This window comes from Sparassis crispa (genome assembly GCF_003851025.1).
Source record: "Sparassis crispa DNA, contig_000000F, whole genome shotgun sequence".
Lineage (NCBI taxonomy): Eukaryota > Fungi > Basidiomycota > Agaricomycetes > Polyporales > Sparassidaceae > Sparassis > Sparassis crispa.
In genome coordinates this window covers 354,906-371,781 of record NW_020939747.1, presented here as the reverse complement: position 1 = coordinate 371,781, position 16,876 = coordinate 354,906, and the positions used below count along the sequence as shown (strand labels likewise).

The 16,876-nt window shown below is 52.4% G+C and overlaps 7 protein-coding genes across 7 annotated transcripts; 3 read left to right on the top strand and 4 right to left on the bottom strand.

Moving 5' to 3' along the window:
* Positions 1-1,029: 1,029 nt before the first annotated feature.
* Positions 1,030-2,981, bottom strand: SCP_0101190 (hypothetical protein; the record flags this gene model as incomplete). Its single annotated transcript, XM_027752358.1, has 4 exons — positions 1,030-2,330; positions 2,405-2,627; positions 2,692-2,893; positions 2,950-2,981. The coding sequence occupies 4 exons, from the start codon at positions 2,979-2,981 to the stop codon at positions 1,030-1,032; spliced, it is 1,758 nt and encodes a 585-aa protein (XP_027608159.1).
* A 632-nt stretch (positions 2,982-3,613) lies between these two features.
* Positions 3,614-4,991, bottom strand: SCP_0101180 (Probable quinone; the record flags this gene model as incomplete). Its single annotated transcript, XM_027752357.1, has 7 exons — positions 3,614-3,818; positions 3,883-4,011; positions 4,062-4,350; positions 4,403-4,508; positions 4,569-4,716; positions 4,776-4,816; positions 4,872-4,991. 7 exons carry the CDS (start codon positions 4,989-4,991, stop codon positions 3,614-3,616), a joined length of 1,038 nt encoding a protein of 345 aa, XP_027608158.1.
* Positions 4,992-5,637: 646 nt separating this feature from the next.
* Positions 5,638-6,849, bottom strand: SCP_0101170 (predicted protein; the record flags this gene model as incomplete). Its single annotated transcript, XM_027752356.1, has 1 exon — positions 5,638-6,849. The coding sequence occupies one exon, from the start codon at positions 6,847-6,849 to the stop codon at positions 5,638-5,640; it is 1,212 nt and encodes a 403-aa protein (XP_027608157.1).
* Positions 6,850-7,011: 162 nt separating this feature from the next.
* SCP_0101160 (hypothetical protein) lies at positions 7,012-7,575 on the top strand (the record flags this gene model as incomplete). Its single annotated transcript, XM_027752355.1, has 3 exons — positions 7,012-7,058; positions 7,110-7,191; positions 7,258-7,575. 3 exons carry the CDS (start codon positions 7,012-7,014, stop codon positions 7,573-7,575), a joined length of 447 nt encoding a protein of 148 aa, XP_027608156.1.
* Positions 7,576-10,556: 2,981 nt separating this feature from the next.
* Positions 10,557-12,902, top strand: SCP_0101150 (TBC domain-containing protein; the record flags this gene model as incomplete). The annotated part of the gene is made up of 3 exons (XM_027752354.1): positions 10,557-12,151; positions 12,203-12,627; positions 12,700-12,902. 3 exons carry the CDS (start codon positions 10,557-10,559, stop codon positions 12,900-12,902), a joined length of 2,223 nt encoding a protein of 740 aa, XP_027608155.1.
* A 1,074-nt stretch (positions 12,903-13,976) lies between these two features.
* On the top strand, positions 13,977-14,216 carry SCP_0101140 (hypothetical protein; the record flags this gene model as incomplete). Its single annotated transcript, XM_027752353.1, has 1 exon — positions 13,977-14,216. One exon carries the CDS (start codon positions 13,977-13,979, stop codon positions 14,214-14,216), a length of 240 nt encoding a protein of 79 aa, XP_027608154.1.
* Positions 14,217-14,694: 478 nt separating this feature from the next.
* On the bottom strand, positions 14,695-16,717 carry SCP_0101130 (hypothetical protein; the record flags this gene model as incomplete). The annotated part of the gene is made up of 4 exons (XM_027752352.1): positions 14,695-15,911; positions 15,975-16,279; positions 16,334-16,425; positions 16,472-16,717. 4 exons carry the CDS (start codon positions 16,715-16,717, stop codon positions 14,695-14,697), a joined length of 1,860 nt encoding a protein of 619 aa, XP_027608153.1.
* Between the last annotated feature and the right edge of the window lie 159 nt (positions 16,718-16,876).

Below are 16,876 nucleotides of genomic sequence, written 5' to 3'. Positions count from 1 at the left end.
GGCACCCAGCATCGTTTGAACAGCTAAACATGACAACTGAATTGAATGGGTAACTTACCTGGAGGCTGCGCGGATAGCGGCTTGCAAAGTCGCAACTTGGACAATGAAAGAGCTCGTCGTCACCATTTCGAACCACCTGTACGATATTCTTCGGATTGTCGAGAAACTTCACCGCACAAGATCGCTGGTGGACACTGGTGTAATGGTGTTTATAAGAACGAACTTTCATCTTGCAAACTGAACAGCGTTCCAGCAGTGCAGATCTGATAAACGCATATTAGAAAGTCCGATTATTCTGTCAAAGAGTCTGATAATAATGTCTTACGGACGCGTCATTATGTATATCTCAAGTTTGTTTCCAGGTAGGACTGGACAATGGTTGACTTGAGAGAAGTTTCAAGTGAGCCTCGACAGCAACAGACGGAGGTGTACCAAAGATAACTAAACTGCGGATTTAATGACTACGAGACTACAGAATGAAGCTTGAAGATGGAAGTGCATAGAACTCTAGTCAGTGGATTAACGTCACCAATGGGGCCAAGTTTCGGCGTATCCGGTTAGAGCGGTTTTCGGAGGGCGAGCGCCGGCGTCTGCATCAAAGTATGAATCAGACATCTCCACATCAGGTAAGTGTTCAAGATGCGACTACTACGAAAGATGCTGGAAAGATCCATAGAATCCAGAATGCGCATTCAACCAGTGGGGATCATACATCTTGGAAAGTGTCTCGAGACTGAACTTGCCAAGACAGTATTTCAATGGAATCCCTCTTAGGCCCAAAGAATACTTCCGCCTATACAATTCAGAGTCACAACACACGACAAATGGAAGATATATACAAACAAAGCAACATCATTCAGTACATAGACCAAATTGAAAGCAGTACAAACGAGATGTCAGATACGAGAGCAGGTACAGCATACAACAAACTTCCCCATGCAAAGGCAACGTTAAGTATACAACATTGGGTCCATGGATTCAACGGAGATGATGAACCTAAAGAAATATGAGACAGCTCGCGAACTGACATTATCCACGAGCACGCGATCTGTTCAGTCGCCCCAATCTCCTCCGCAATCCCCACTTGACCAGCACCCAATCTGCGAACCCGAACTGCCCACCATTTTCATATATTTTGTCCTTAATGGTGATCCATTCGACGTCTTCTTTTAGCCTGCACAAGGCATCTAGCAAGTCTTCACGGTCAAAGCCAAGGTCCGATAACGCCGTGGAAAGGTACGCGTGCCGGTCTGAAGTTGATAACCCCTTAATAAAGGACGCCGCACTGTCACATTTCTTGCCCAGCTCATCTTCGTCGACGTCAAGGGAGAAGCGTGCGAGTTGCTCGGAGCGAGACTGCAAGCCGAGGCTGAGAATACACCAGTCTGCAAACCTGCCTCTCCGGAGGACCTCTGCTTTGACTTTGCACCATTCGTCCTCCGTGCAACTGAGCGCGTCGAGCAGCACATCGGTGTCGAAGCCGAGACCAGACAGTATGTCTGCGAGGAATGACACGCCTGGGGAAGACGACAATCCTGCCACGAAGGATTGAGCTGGAGACGGCTGAGAGGTCTCCACTTTTATCGAAATGTCCGAGCTGATGCTACAATAAGAAAGACTTCTGGGTATAGAAGATACATGAGGACCGGAACCTGATGCCGCAGCCGTGGCAGATGGTAGACGGTCAGCGAAAGACGGCTGTTCAGTCCCGCGCGATGAACGCCCTATGATAAGAGATGGGGTGCGGGAGATTGGGCTAAAAGCTAATGAACGCCTGGATTGTATGGATGAGCGAGATCCTGTAGATGGATCCACTGTTTTCAACACTGAAGGTGTTGCCCGCATATAGTCAGCAGGGGAGAGGGCGGGACTGCTTAGCGGGGGCGTGGGCTGTTGTACATGAGAGGATTCATTCCGGACAGTGTCACATTCGCGATCGGTGCTTGCGCAAATCTGATCGGACGGTAGATCATCACCCGAAACGTGCAGAGCTTCTGTATCCACGATGACACGATCAGAGGATGTACAAGCTTCGCAGGGGTTAGTCTGGTCCGTCTGCTGAGGAGTGTCCGTGACGGGGCTGAGAGTTTTGTGGTTGGATGAAGCAGACGGTAAGCTCAATGTCGCGGGTGGTGGCGGGGATTTTGAGTCGTGATATTGCGAAGCACTTGACTGCCTTTCGGGACTCCCCTGTGAAACGATCTGACATTCCTGATTGGGACCTGGTCCGGAATATATCTCCTCCTCCTCCTCGTACATCGTCTTCTGGCGTGAGCTCCCACCCTCAGTATCCGCGTGCATTTCATCTTCAACGTCTACGTCCATTTCAGCTATATCAGATTCCATACCACAAATTAGGGAATAATGAGCTGGGAACTAAGACCAACATCCGAAATTTGCTCACGCTGTTGGTTCATCTCATCCAGTGTATCACTATCAGTTGGTTCTGTCTTCAACATTCCATCGACCTCGTGCATTTCGAAGTCGTCTACTTGGGAGTCACTAGGCTTCCGAATATACAGGAACTGTATTTCTTCCTCCGAGTTTTTCTCAGCAGCCGGACGGCGCAAACCAGGGAGCCGTATCCGCAAGGGAAGCATGACAAATGTGCAAGAAGCAGCATGACGCTGTTGCATTGAACATTGAGGGTTGATTTTCTGAATCTAAAGTCGAGTAGACTTCATCGCCTACCTGCAGAGACCTTGGGGAGGCATGCTTGTATACACATCCGAGGCAATGGAATAGATTATCTCTGCTATCCCGCACTATCTTCACTTGGATCTTTGGATCACTTGCATATCTGACCTTGCAAATAAGACGATGAATAGAGCTGTAATGCGATCGGAGAGAGGTGGTCTGTCTCTTGCAAATCGGACAGACTCCGGATGCTGGCCTGATCAGAACAGCATCAAGACAGGCGCTTGCTCGATGCAAGAGCAAGCTCCTCACCATATGTCCAAATTCGTGGGTTTGAGTGGCATGTACGGCGCCGACGTGGTTCGGACTGAGATTGGCTGATTGAGTCCGCATTCCGCGTGAGACGCTGTCTCAAGTTCTCCCACTCACAGGCACTGGCAGCTGGCTGTCGGTGTCCTCGGGGACTGCCGCTTGATCCCAGATCCAGAAATTCAGATCGGCGCATCCCGGCGCCTACCAGTATGTACAGTTGAGGCGGGTAAGTCCATCTTGAAGTGACAGCTGCATTGTTGTGCTCAACTTAAACATGTACGAGGAGAAGTGCGCAAGGCGCCTTCGAGGTCATCCTCTCTTATTCCTGGTAAAGATTTCTACACGCCGCAATACTTGTGATATCGATGTTTGCGTCCCCAAACCAGTGCAAGCGCATTTCAAGTTGATCTCCGTACGAAGTTGAGACTCACGAAGAATCATATCCGGAGAGTACTCCCACGAGACGTACCTTTTGTAGGAATTACAGGAGACGAAACTGCGGAGCACGTAAGAATGAACACACGTAGAAGCTCAAGCGCTCAAGCGGAGCGATCAGCGAGCACCTTGTGGATGTTCCGGCGCAGAATACAACGTTTCTCTTCTATGAAATGAGGTTACAGGGCCTTGTGCAAGGATAGGTATTCATACAGTACGGATTGCTTCTTCAGTTGCCTGCGATCTTAATTACCAACTTCCCAATTGTCTTCCCGCTCCGTGTCGTCAGATCGGTTTGTGCTTCCTGTACGCCCTCAGTCGTGAATGGATACTCCTTGAAGATGTTGATTTTGACCACCCCTGTTGCGATGAGGCTGAAGAGTTCCGATCCGTAGTGAAGCGCTTCTTCGGGGGTGTATGTGTAGTTCATCAACCTGTTGTCAGAGGAAAAATTGTCGATACACATCCAAAACAGGCGAGGGAATAACAAGGACTGACGTGGGGCGGAGTAAAGCTAGGTTCTTCTCCACCAACTTGAGAGGTGGAATAGGTTCCACTGGCCCCGAGGCGGCACCGACCACCACGATAGTCGCTTTGCGTCTCGCAAGCTTGAAGTCGTTCAGGAACCTGATGGCGCATCAGGCCAAGGCTGGCACGCAGCGCGAGAGAGTACGCACGTATCTTTACCGACACCATCGTAGACGACATGTACGCCCTCGCCGTTGGTGATCTCCAGCACGCGCTCGACAGTGTTCTCTGTGGGGTATAGAATGACGTGGTCGGCGCCGTGCGCTTTTGCGACTGCTGCCTTCTCCGGTGTGGATGTAGTCCCTATCACGATCGCGCCGCGTTGCTTCGCCAGCTGGCTGAAAATGAGACCCAGACCTCCTGCGATTGTGTGAATAAAGACGTAGTCGCCCTTCTTCACATTGTACGCCTCCGTAACGAAGGTCAAAGCAGTGAGCCCTGTAGGCAACATATTTACCACGGACAAAATGAGAAATGCCAAAGCACGCACCTTGGAGCAGAGCAGCTGCTGCAGTCTTTAAAGAGACAGACTCGGGCACAGAATAGACCTTTGCCCAGGGAACAGACGCGTATTCCCCATGCACGCCAAATTGCAGCTAGAGCGATTCACACTTGTCAAAGCGGTACGATACACGGTATTGATTGTTTCGACTTACCAACGCTACCTTATCGCCAACCTTGAACCCGCGCTTCTTGTATTGCTCGTCTGCGAGAACCTTCTCATCCGTAGGCAGCCCAACGATGGTACCCGATGCCTCCATGCCCAAAGTCTGGGGGAACGATTTGATAGGGTAGATTCCCTTCCTACGACCCGCTCCATGTAATTGTACGACCAGGCTGCCAACTCTAACCCGTCGACTCACCGGTGATATGTATCAATGAAGTTAACACCTGCATATGCTACCTGCACATATTGTAAACATAACTACAGCAGAGGTCAACACCTCGCATGTACCCACCTTCACAATCACATCGCCCGGGGCCGCAGCGGGGAAGGGTACCGTCTTCACCTGCAAGACATCGATGTCCCCATTCTTGTCGATCGCAATCGACCGGATGGTTTTGGGAAAGTCGGACATGCTGCTAGAGTATCCCTGCTGAACGTCGGTGCGGATATGTGGTGGAAGACCTGTGCAGTGCGGATAGCTGCTGTTTGACGTCTGGTAGCTGTCGCCCCAGTTCGCAGGATAGTCGATGGTATCATCGGCTGAGCGAGCCGGAGCGGTGCACCTTTAGTCTAGTTTCTTCCTGTTCCCGTCGTCGTACATTCCGGGAGCTGGAGATTGGTCAGAAATGTCACCACTCTTGCAACATTTCTATCGCCAGTGGTACTATCGGCCCTTCAGAGATGGCCGTGTGAAGTTGGAACGAGCGAGGCCTACTAGTGAGGGACCAGCGACGTTGACTGTGAACATGCCTTATAATAGAATTATTCGACGAGCGTTTCAGCGGCGAGAGAAGAAATATCGGACGTCTTGATGCGAGCTGTCCTAGTCTCCCGTGGGCAGACTGATTGTCACTCTGCTTCTGTCAACGTTCGTACCTCAGGATACCCGTGTCGAGTCGGACAGCTGTCCACACTCTGATGCAACTAACGGGAGCACAACAACACCAACTTGGAATATTTCTGTTGGCGCTGTAGACGTCTCTTCTACAATATTTCTAGAGCTACAATGAAAGAAAGATAGGCATACAGGTGATCGGGAATTAGATACGCGACTCTGTTCACTTCAACGCGGAAAAGGCCTCGGTTAGCATCTCGTACACAAACAGAATCTGCTCGTCCTTCTGCACCATCCCGGGTCTCTGCTCCCGGAGAGAATCAATTTCCTGCGCGACAAGATCTTCATGGAGTTCCTCGGGAAGGGGCCCGAGGGGTGACGGCGGGAGAGGTGGTGGGGTGGACATCTCCCCCGACGACAACGACGTGACAGGCGAAAGAAGACCCTGCGCGCGAAGAAGAGAGGAAACCGCGATGAATGCACCTGTTCTGCCGATTCCCGCTGAGCAGTTTACCATTATGGGCGGGTCAGGATCGAGTTCGTTTCTCAACGACTCGGGTTCCCAAGAGAGGTCGCGGTTGGTCTGGTCGACGAGGCGCGTGAAGCGAAGCAGACCTATGCGGTCCTCCTCATTGGGTACACCGTGGTCTGGCCAGGAACCATACAGCATGTGCTGGAAGACCACAGGCTCAACGTCCTGAGGTAGGACCGGCTGGACGGAGACTGTGCTCTGAACACAGTGCGCTTCATCGATTGACGTGATTTTGAGTAGGGTGACCTTTATCGACGTAGCGGCGCACCCTGGCTCGGGGGACATGACCCAGGACTGCCCTTCCAAGGGCGGGAAATAGACGTGCGCCTTCAGCATGCCACTTTCGATGTTACGGGTGAGCTGTACCACCGTGCGTACTCGACTCGTATTCGACTCGGCACCAGGAAGATTGTGCAAGGTATCAGGTGGACGAGTAACAGGTTGCAAAATAACGCTGAGAAAGGCGTGTGCGGTGTGGGGAAGGGGTGCCTGAGTAGCGATCCACCACTTTCCTCCAAAAAGCTCGCGCACCCAATTGCCATTCAAATACCGTCCGTCTGAAGGCGAGCTGTCCCCATCCTCTACGATACCACGCGGAACGGTTATACGCGTACGATCGTACGACCCTACGTCTGCGTAGCGGTTGGCGCGCTGGTTATCCGGGTGGACGCTCGCAGAGATAGAGTAGTGATCGACATGCTCGGATTTATGGGTTACGAGGGCGCCGAGATGTGAGAGGCGATGGGCGAGAGACGGATCGGATTTATGGCGGGAGGCACTGCGTGCGCTCGCACGAATCTGCTCGCGTTGCGCCAATGTTCGGAGAACGGTCGTGATATGCAGGGAAGAACGAGACAGTCTGAGCCATTCTGGCACTGAGGACGGTTCGGCATTAGTGGTCATGATTCCTTGGGTAGTCATGAATCTCAGAAAGGGTATTTCACCGAACCGCATGGGGAAATCTTCGAGAGATGGTCGAACAAAGTCAAGAGAGCGCGTAGCTTTCGAGTCACATGCACCCACGAGCGCTAACCAGGCGCCTACTTCTTTCCGTTTCTCCTCGCAATGGACAGCAAGTTCAGAAGCCTGCTAACATCCGAGACGAGAATTAAGTTGGTATATATATTATGGATGTGGTGTTACATGCCCTAATGCCACGGTAGAGTCAGCTCGACGTTGGATAACTCCGTCGGTAAGAAATGCCTCACCGACGGGGATCCAGAAACCTGTTGGACGTCGCAGCAAGTGAGACAATAACGTTTTAGGTGTAAGTTGAAGATATCTCACAATTGAATTGCTTTCTGTTGCCAGGGGACACCGCAGTCCATCCAGCTCTCCTTCCCTTCACCAGTGATTCCGAGGAAAATTGCACTTACCTTTCAAGGCGGCTTCGTTGGGACAAGGTGTTCAGTTCAAGTCCTACCTAGTCAGATAGGATTGGAGAAACCAAAGTGGCAGAGCTATTCCCAGATATTCCCGGAGGACGTTAATCGCAGACAGAATTTTGATCTTCCTGTTGAGCTACTGCAGAACGGCGTAGAGAGTTTGAAGCTAGTCTTCGAGGAGAGTTCCGATTTCTTTGGTAGAATTACTGTGTATGATTTACAGCTCGAGGGAGAATGTTTGTAATCCCGAAGAAATAGGTGGCACATTATTGTAAGTCATAAACTCACATTTTTTGACGTGGTTGGATAGGACCCCCCGTAACTCGCTTAGAGCTCCGATCCCGCCGGAGGCCATTTTCGGGGGTTAGGTCATTTTCGGGGGTTTCGCACTCAAGCTCCCGGCCTCCCGGCCGGTTTCGGGGAAAAATGGGATCGAACATCTGCGGTGAGAAATGGGTTTCCGCCGGGTTCAAAACGAATTTTCGCCGGAAGTTGAGGGTCTCCAGGAAATTTTCTCTCAGGAATAAAAAGTATTAGCGCAGCTGATATGAATTCTTCCGAGTGAGTGATTGGGGGAAGAGATATTATTCAAGGGACGACCTGCAAGAGGTCCCTCCTTATATACTACACCAGTAGACTAGTCCAGAACATACTACATAGTTCTCGTAGCTACTGTATCCTTCGATGCTGAATAAGATATCGGGGAATATCGCCCGACTACCTGGATGCTCCGGATTGCCTAATAAGGTCATCCCGAAGCCTCCAACAAAAAGCTCACCTTGTCTTCCGCTGAGGACAACCGCAAGGCTCGCACAAACCTGCAGCCAGCACCGAACGAAAAGCGACCACCATTTTTCGGGGGTTTCGCACTGAACTTCTAGCCGAAGGGGACAATTTCGGGGATGTCCTGCACATAAGTTGTACCGGTTTTTGGACCATTTTCGGGGGTCCGAGATCGGAGGTTTGGCCTGCGGCGGGTCCAATTTCGGGGATTCAGGCATCGGGGCTCATAGGGAATTGCGGGGGGTCCTGGTTGGATGCATGGCGGGTGCGGTCACTTGACCGTGTCATTGTAATTCAGCTGCAGCTGCAGGTTGAGCGCGCTTTGCGCCCTCGACGCCCATCGCAACCTCAACGTTCCTCACCTCACGCTGATTTCTCCAAAATTCCCTTACAAAGGGTAGCAGAAAGTGTGTATGTAAAGTAGACAAACAATAATTCGATGGGCCCGCAGATACCAGTGTTTCAAAATCAAATACAAGGAAGTCCCTTGGATGTCCTCTACACTTCACTTCCTGGGCAACGTCGATGCAGAGAGTGCGCGAAGGGAGCGATATGGATTTTTTGTGCTTGAAATAGCAGCACTGGAGACGGTACAGCACATTGTAGGGGATACGGACACGATGGGCACGTCAGACTCGCAGAAGGCAGCCAAGTCCCCGTCCCTACATGCCCAGAGCTTTAGCAGACTACAGCGGGGCAAATCAGATGGCGCATTCATAATTCATTCCCCAGCGTGCCGCTGTGAACAACTAGACGCTGATACTCGGGATGGGAGGCAGCGTTCTCAGCGACCATTACGAACACACGCTGTAGTCCCCGGGCCCAAAAAATCTATGCAGTTTGGCAAAACAACAAGGAAACTCTGGATGAGGGGGTTTGCATCAGAAAAAACAAACCAAGAAACCTAAAGAAGGTGAAAACTCACCGTGCAGCTGAGGTTCCTTGTTGCGGCATCCCGTGGTCAGTCAGTGATTCGGCGAGACTTAAATAATGACGTACTTTACATCAAAACCTCCAATGCGGTGCCAATATACGCCCCGGTATCTCTGGAAAATGTCCCATCAGGTCTAAGTAGTCGCGTAGACCAAGATCATGCCAATTTCTGCTGGTAACATGCAGGTCAGAGGACAGGTGCTATATCTATCGCCATAGCTTAACTAAGTATATTATATGTCGCAGCGTGGAATATATTACTGACCACGATTTTGGGGTGAATTCCTAGTAATTGAACGCTTAGGAAATTCAATAGCATTCTGGTAGATTCTCACCGTACACCTTTTGGCGCGAGGTAGTGAAAATCGGAGTGATTCTCAACTTAAGTTCATCCACTGAGGAAATACGGCGGGGCTCTTTATATAGCCATCTCATGGCATACAAACCACGTGAATTTTACAGCGGACACATTGTCTGCGGCAAAATGTACGTGGGTTTGCATACGATCCGCGATCGCGCGAGGGTCTGCAATAGCGCATCAGTCACCGAACAACGTGTAATGCGAAATTTACTGCACCCGTAGTACCAGACGACAGGCCGACCTTACCGGAGAACGTAGGAACATACGAGACGAGGCGTAAAGATTCGGGTTTGAAGGCTATGCTTAGAAGGTTGACGTGCGACGTGGAATGTAAGCTCGCATGAATGCTTGAGAGGTCCGTTGGACGTGTCAGTACTGGCATCATCACGGACAACTTGACATAGTCTTGGCAGACACGCCGGCCATAAGGCTGGCAGCAGCGCTAGCGGTATGGTTCGTCATGTCCGCTCTCCGCAGAAAAGGCAGGGTATCTACTGCACGACTTTGTCAGCTCTAGACAGTGGAAGGTGACTACAGCGGAGCGCCGTCACAATAACAACAACTCACTACTTCGAGAAATTGACAAGTGCTTGCCTGTTTGAGGCTCTCTATAACATGGAACGACTGTCTTCCTTGTCTAGAGGCTGATCTATGAGCCTAGCTGCATCCACGCGTGCTTGCTTTGTATCTCCGTATTCAAGACACCTCTCCGTAATTTATGGCCTGCCGTGATCACTCCCGAGAAGAATAGCAAATGAAATCCTCCCGAGAAAGAGCAAGCCGTGCAGTTAATGAACCACACAGACAGCAACGTCCGCCATACGAGGGGCCCTGTGCTTGCAGTCGACGGCAAATGCCGCGAAGCTCCAAAAGAGGTCGTATACGTATTGACATATTGATTGTCCATTGCTGTGGTAATTTGTAGGCCGTTTGTGTGGAAAATCCTGTGTTGTAGGACTCTCCGTGATTGATGTACAGTATGTCGAGAGCAACTGAGAAAGCCAGAAGTGTTGACTGTTGCGCAGCGAAAGCAGTGTGCCACTGGCTGATTGCGAGTTGGCTGCGCCTTCCTCGACCTCGATCGCCAAGTATATCCTGCACCCCGCCTCTCCTTTTGTTCTGTCGCTTACGCTCTTTGCCCAAACCTCATGTCCTTCGTACTCGTACCGCCGACCCCCAGTCCAGAAAGCAGCGTACACCATCCAGTATCTCTGCTGTCAGCGACGACGTCGGTCCCCGAGTTGGAACTACCAGACGACCCCGACCGCGAGCGCAGCTCGTCCGAAACTACCATAGTCACTATCTATTCGATGTACGAAGAAGACACACGCAGCTGGTCTGCCTCCCGACATCATTCGAAAGACCTCGACGTCGACGTTACCATCGCTAGCCGCGACTCCTTTAGGGACTCCCTCCGGAACTCCTTCATGCAGTCCACCGTCGCAACCATCGAGGACAGCGCATTCTACGACTCCACTGCCGACTGGCCGCGCGCGAGCAAGCGCGTTAGCATGGACAAGTCTAGACAGTCGGTCCTGTCCAATGGGTCGGTACAGCTGGCGTACTCAGACAGCCGACCCTCGTCCGCCAATGGCAGCCACCGCCATACCGTCAGCCATTCGCCCGAGGGAGAGCTCAGGGCAGGGCTGAGTAGGCCGTCGTTGCAGAATTACAGGTCGGCGCTGTCTCACGACGATGGAAAGTCCGTGTCTGCATTGAGCCAGTCGCCCGACCCCGCACAAAGCAGACCGAATTCGCGCGCCCGCGCGAACGGAATTTCCCTGCCCCGGCCGGATGGTGCTTCACATAGCCGCAAGTCCTCTGTAGACGTCTCACTCGCGCCAAGTAGACCAGCGTCACGGAATCGCAGGTCGGCTGAAAAGTCTCGACCTAATTCACCTCCACCATCGCAAGGTACACTATCCCCGCCGCTTCCACCGCAGTCGCTACTGCAAGTGCCCTACCCCCCGGAATCCTCCCCACCGCAAATACGAAGCTCTCCCGCGGCGAGTGAGCATTCACTCGTGCCATCAGATGGGGAAGACCCGGATGGATTCCACGTGCGGAGTACGTACGCGGACCTGGAGATATGTGGAGTGAAGGGCGACGGGTACGAAGAGGGTGTGGAGCGGACGCGTGCACGAGTGGGCGGGAGTCGCGCGAGCGAGCTGCGTGCACTTGCGGCGCTCGGTGACGGTCTGGAGAAGACACGCGAGCTTACGGAGACGCAGATCCGCATGCTCGCAAGCCTTGACCGGTATGGTTTCTACGTCATGCCATCACACGACCGCATCTTGCTGCTGCCCGTTGCACCCCTGCTGAAGCCGCTTGCGCACGTCGTGACGTTTCCCCCGAATGCGCCTGCCAGCGCGCCGCTACTGCACGCACTGCCAGCCGTCTCACCGCCAATAAGGGAGTTGTTGCGCACCGAGAAATGGAGCAGGATGCTCGAGGCACGATCGCGCGACCAAGGTGGAAACATCGATTCGTGGGGCATTTGCGCGTCGAAGGAGCACAAGCTGCGTGAGCGCACGTTTAAAGGTATCCCAGACTGTTGGCGGAGTGCTGCATGGGAGACCTTCATTTGCCGATTTTCCAAGACCAACAAGGCTGGCTTGCGGAAGTTGATGAATGACTACCAAACAGCTCTTGAACAGCCTTCGACCTACGATGTGCAGATCGACCTGGACGTGCCACGGACCATTAGCGGCCATGTAATGTTCCGAACAAGGTATGGCCAAGGGTACGTGGTTTCTATGTGATAAATCGCGCCAGATGTTGAGGTTTCGTACAGCCAGCGGTCACTGTTTCACGTCTTGCACTGCCTATCGCTCAGATGTGATGCATGCGGGTATTGCCAGGGTATGGGTCCCATCGCGGCAACACTCCTCTGCTATTTTGAGCCTGAGCGGGCGTACGCTGCTCTGGTCCTCTTGCATGACGCTTACACCATGCACACAATATTCAGCCCAGGGTTTCCCGGGTTGCTCGAGGCGATATACGTCCAGGAACGGCTCACGGAGCAGATGCTTCCTTCGGTGTACGCCGCGTTCAAGAAGCACATGATTTCCACGACATCGTACGCCACGAAATGGTACATCACTCTCTTCGCCAACTCAGTGCCGTTCCAAACCCAGCTGCGCCTGTGGGATGCGTTCCTGCTTGAGGGTTACGATATTTTCGTTGTGATCGCGGTCGCGATCGTGTGGGTCTATAGGGGTACGTGTTTCGCATTAATGGTACTCCTCTGCTGGTAGCTAGCGCGCCGTCTGACGGGCATATTTTCACCAGATCATATTACTTCGGAAGCAGCCAGCTTTGAGACCGTGTTGTCATTGCTCTCTTCATTCTTCGTCCCCGAGGACGAGAACGCGCTACTGGCCTGGATCGAGAAGGTAATATCCGACAAGAAGTTGCGGTCGAGCATGCGACAGTGGCGGGCAGACTGGAACCGGCTCGTCGCAGCCGGACAGCACTCGCAGGCGCTGCTATAGCGTCGCTGCGGCGTGTTGGGCCGTCTCGCATACACGCACACGCATTCTCGCAATCCACGGGTGTACGTTTGATTCCGTCTTGCTTTCACTCTTGGCTTTCGAGTCTGCTGTGTCTCCACGAACATTCTCTGTTGCCACTTTTCTGTCTCTGTCACTCTCTGCAGTACTTAGGTTTTCTTGCATCGCATCACATCGCACTGCACCGCGTACGTCGGATGCTAATTACCAGTCCGTAGTATAGTTATCCCACGTCAATTGTCTTTCGCAATGTATCCCACCTGCCATCCGGATATCGTCGGTATAAAATCCGAGTCATGCCAATAAGCCGCAGAAGTCCATGAGCATGCGTGTGGGTAAAAAGTATTGTCTATCTGTCTACGAGTCAGTAGAACAGCCATTTAGATGATCTCAGGGCCATTGATGTGAGATGTTGCGCCAGACTTGCTGAGTTAGACTAGCTGGACGAACTCTCACAAACTGGCAATTCCATTGCAAAGATTGGCATGTCACGTAAAATTTAGAGGCCTCTCAGTGGCAACCTCGAGACTGGACAGCAATCCTAGGAAGTGGCTAGAGAGTAGACACTCTGCTTCGACCTTCGTGCCTCAGGAGTGGCGTTCAAATAGTGTTCTGCCCACAACGAATGCTAGATCTAGAAGGGGGGAACAATATTTGTGGCTGGATAACATCGATATCTCGACAAAGTTGCATGTCGAGATCTGTCCGAGCGACCTTCATCCCAGAAAGGCAGGTCGGGTGGAACGAAATGGTAACACCGCGTTCCGGAATGATGTGAAGACCCCATATGGACGTGTTCTTGTGCCCTCTATAGACGTGCTCTTGTACTCCATATAGACATCGTTCCCCTGCTCAGCTTCCTGGGTCTTGATGGACGCGAGATATATAACAAGTCTGCCCTCGCCAGAGATCCCATCAGGTCTCTACCTGTCCTCGACCACCCACCCGACGCAGAACTCCAGGTTCTCGTGTTTAAGCTGCACGAAGATCCACATACCCGGCGCTCTCTCATAAATCATCCTCCTTTCTCGGACCTACCACGCCCACCCATACACGATGGCTTACGACTATCCTTCCACGCAGCCATCATCCCCTATTACGGGCTTTTTTCCTGTCGGGCCCGCGGCTCCAAACGCGTTTACGTCGTTCCACCAGTCACCGCGTGATACCCATGCGATGTACGAGGCAGCCTCGCAGGGATTCACTAAACAAGCTCCCGCGCGGGGTGGCGCGCAGAGCAAGGGGCAGAGTGGACAAGGCGCGGGTTCACTGAAGAAGCTCATGTGCTTCAAGTGACGGAGTGGGGGTACTGCGGCAGCTCGCCGTGGCGGCGTCTTGGTAGACGTCTTCGAAGGAGTGCGCACTCACACCCAGCGCACTTCCTCCCATCAAGCCGAGGGTGTTGACCGCTTCATGCCCAGGAACGATTCGACGAATATACCACATTCCTATTCACTTCTTGCCGACAAGGACTCATTTCCTCCACATCAGCTCTTGACATCCCAACTAGAGCCTGTACATTCCGCACAGCAAACTGTTCACACTATCCCACTGTATCGATACTTCTACTTATTACGCTCGGTCTACATTCGCACGCGTCGTCACGGTTACGTGCTATAATATCGCAGAATTTGTTTGTACTATCTCATCAATTCATTGGGTCTCAGTAGCTGGCAACACTTCGTGACGTTAGAAACGCGTTGGAACTTTTGCAGCGACCAGAGTCAACAGTTGTAGGTATCATGATTATTTGGGTGGCCGTATCGACTATCTATCATATCACATAAGAACTAGTACAACAGGGCGTACGCCCACTTACAGCAACAACAGCGATATAACTCACAGAAAAAGAGAGAAGAACCAAAACGAGCCAAGACATCATCACAACCTGTAGTGTCACCTGCGCGCCTTCAACCCCTCGCAGGACCAACCATTGCATCAAGGTCAAACCCCGGCCCAACAGTTCCTCCCGAATGACGGTATCCCACTGGTCCTTCGCCGCATACAGCGCCTCAAGGTCCTCGACATCGCGCAAGCCCCATGCGTAGAAGAGTGCCGCGTGCCGCAAGAGCGGACGCTTCAGCCCGTTCAAGAACGCGCATATGGGATTGCCCCAGCCAATGCAGGGCGGGAGCGTGGGAGCTGGAGAACCGGACGCACGATCTTCCCCAACGCGCCTCGGTAGAGCCGAAAGACGCGATTTAAGGCCTGCGCGCAGGACGGGCCATTGAGCGAGGTCCCCGCCGTGCTGCGTGCGGAGGTGCACATATAAGACAGACCACTCGTCCTCCGACATCGCACAGAGCGCGTCCAGGTCAGCTCCGCTACGGCACCCGAATGAGTGGAATGCAGGCTCAAGGAAGGAGAGATCCGTCGCGAGGCTGCGCAAGAACAGATAGACAGGGCCGAGAATGCCTAGCTGCGAAGGTGAAGCTGTAGCATGGGAGGACTGAGCCGAGGAGGCGGAGTCCGTCGTCGCGTTAATACTCAATGTCGAAGGACATGCTGTCTCGTTCTGATTAGACATCGGGAGCGGTAAAGAGTATGGTTCCAGAGATCCGCCTTCGAAATGCGCAGAATCTACAGAGCCAGAACGCCCTGTAACAGTGGACAGGGAGAGGTTGACAGGCGACATGTGAGACATCGGAGGTGAAATCGGTGAATTTCCTACGGGAGGTAGGAGAAGGTCGTTGGAGACTGGTGTCCGGGCCCCTGAATTTTCCCCAGACGTCTCTTTCGTATGCAACGGCAAGAATACCGGGTCAATTAGTGAAATATCAGATGAGGTTGACCGGTGCAGATCAACTCCGCGCGGAACGTTGACATCCATGCTGGTACGATCCGCCAGAGACAAATGGTGCGACGAAGGGCTCGACTGAAGGTTTTCTTGAAGTTCATCATCACTGTCTGGGTACTGAAGAGAAGGAACAGAGGACATTTCGCGATCGTTCAGGTCGGGCAGTGCAAGATCAGGAGACAAAGAACGCAAGCCTGAGAATGAGACACTAGGGTTGAACGAAACCGAGGACGTGATGGCGACAGGGTTGTACTCACAGTCCATTTCCACCTCGAGCTCCTCAGTGTCGATATTGGATTCCTGTGTAACTGTGGCATGCTGCCTGTGCGTATCCACTTCGTCCTTAGTGCTTCCATCGGAATCCTTGTCCAGAGCGCCATCAAGTGATTTCCTGCTGGTCGTAGCCTCATTCGGGAAGAGATTATTGATTTGTTGAATGAGATCAATACCCGTTAGAACCGTAGATGTCCCGATGACTGCACTTGATCGTGGAGTTTGTGAGTACCTGAGAGTAGAACCATTGTAGTAGCGCCAGCTTCTTTCCTGAGCCTTGGATGTCGACCTGCATGTCGACCTTGTATTATTGCTCCTAAGTTCTTCGTAATCAGGTACTTACGTCAACGTGATATATGGCGGAAAGTACAATTGCAGATGACTCGTGGATGTTGACGCCGGGGGGTGGCAAGCCGACGACAGACTCGCATGCTCCTAATTATCCGTGAACTTGGAAAAACAGCGGTAAGTCGAGACTCACTTCCAAACAGCCTGGATCTTGGTATGCCCTGTGGCACCGCGGACAGTGAAATCGACCGGTGAGGGGAGTTTTGTAGACATATTGTGCGAACACAAGGTCGGGAAAGACGACCTTGCAGAATATACTGCCTGTATCAGGGTATCGGCGGTTGTGACGTTCCTTGCAGGAGGAGCAGAAGACATGGGCTACAGGCCGGCCACCGGCACTTGCCCGTCGAGAACCCACCGACATGTAATTAGAAGCCATGGCGCTGAAATCTGCCGCCAATACATATATAGTCAGTTGGGTAAAGAGCGGTCAGGAAGTCATGCGGAGATACCTGCAAGACAATGCACGAACAGTCATTCGGAGAAACGACGGCGGGCGAACGGATTGAAACGGCGAGCAGGGCTTGTGCTATCTGTC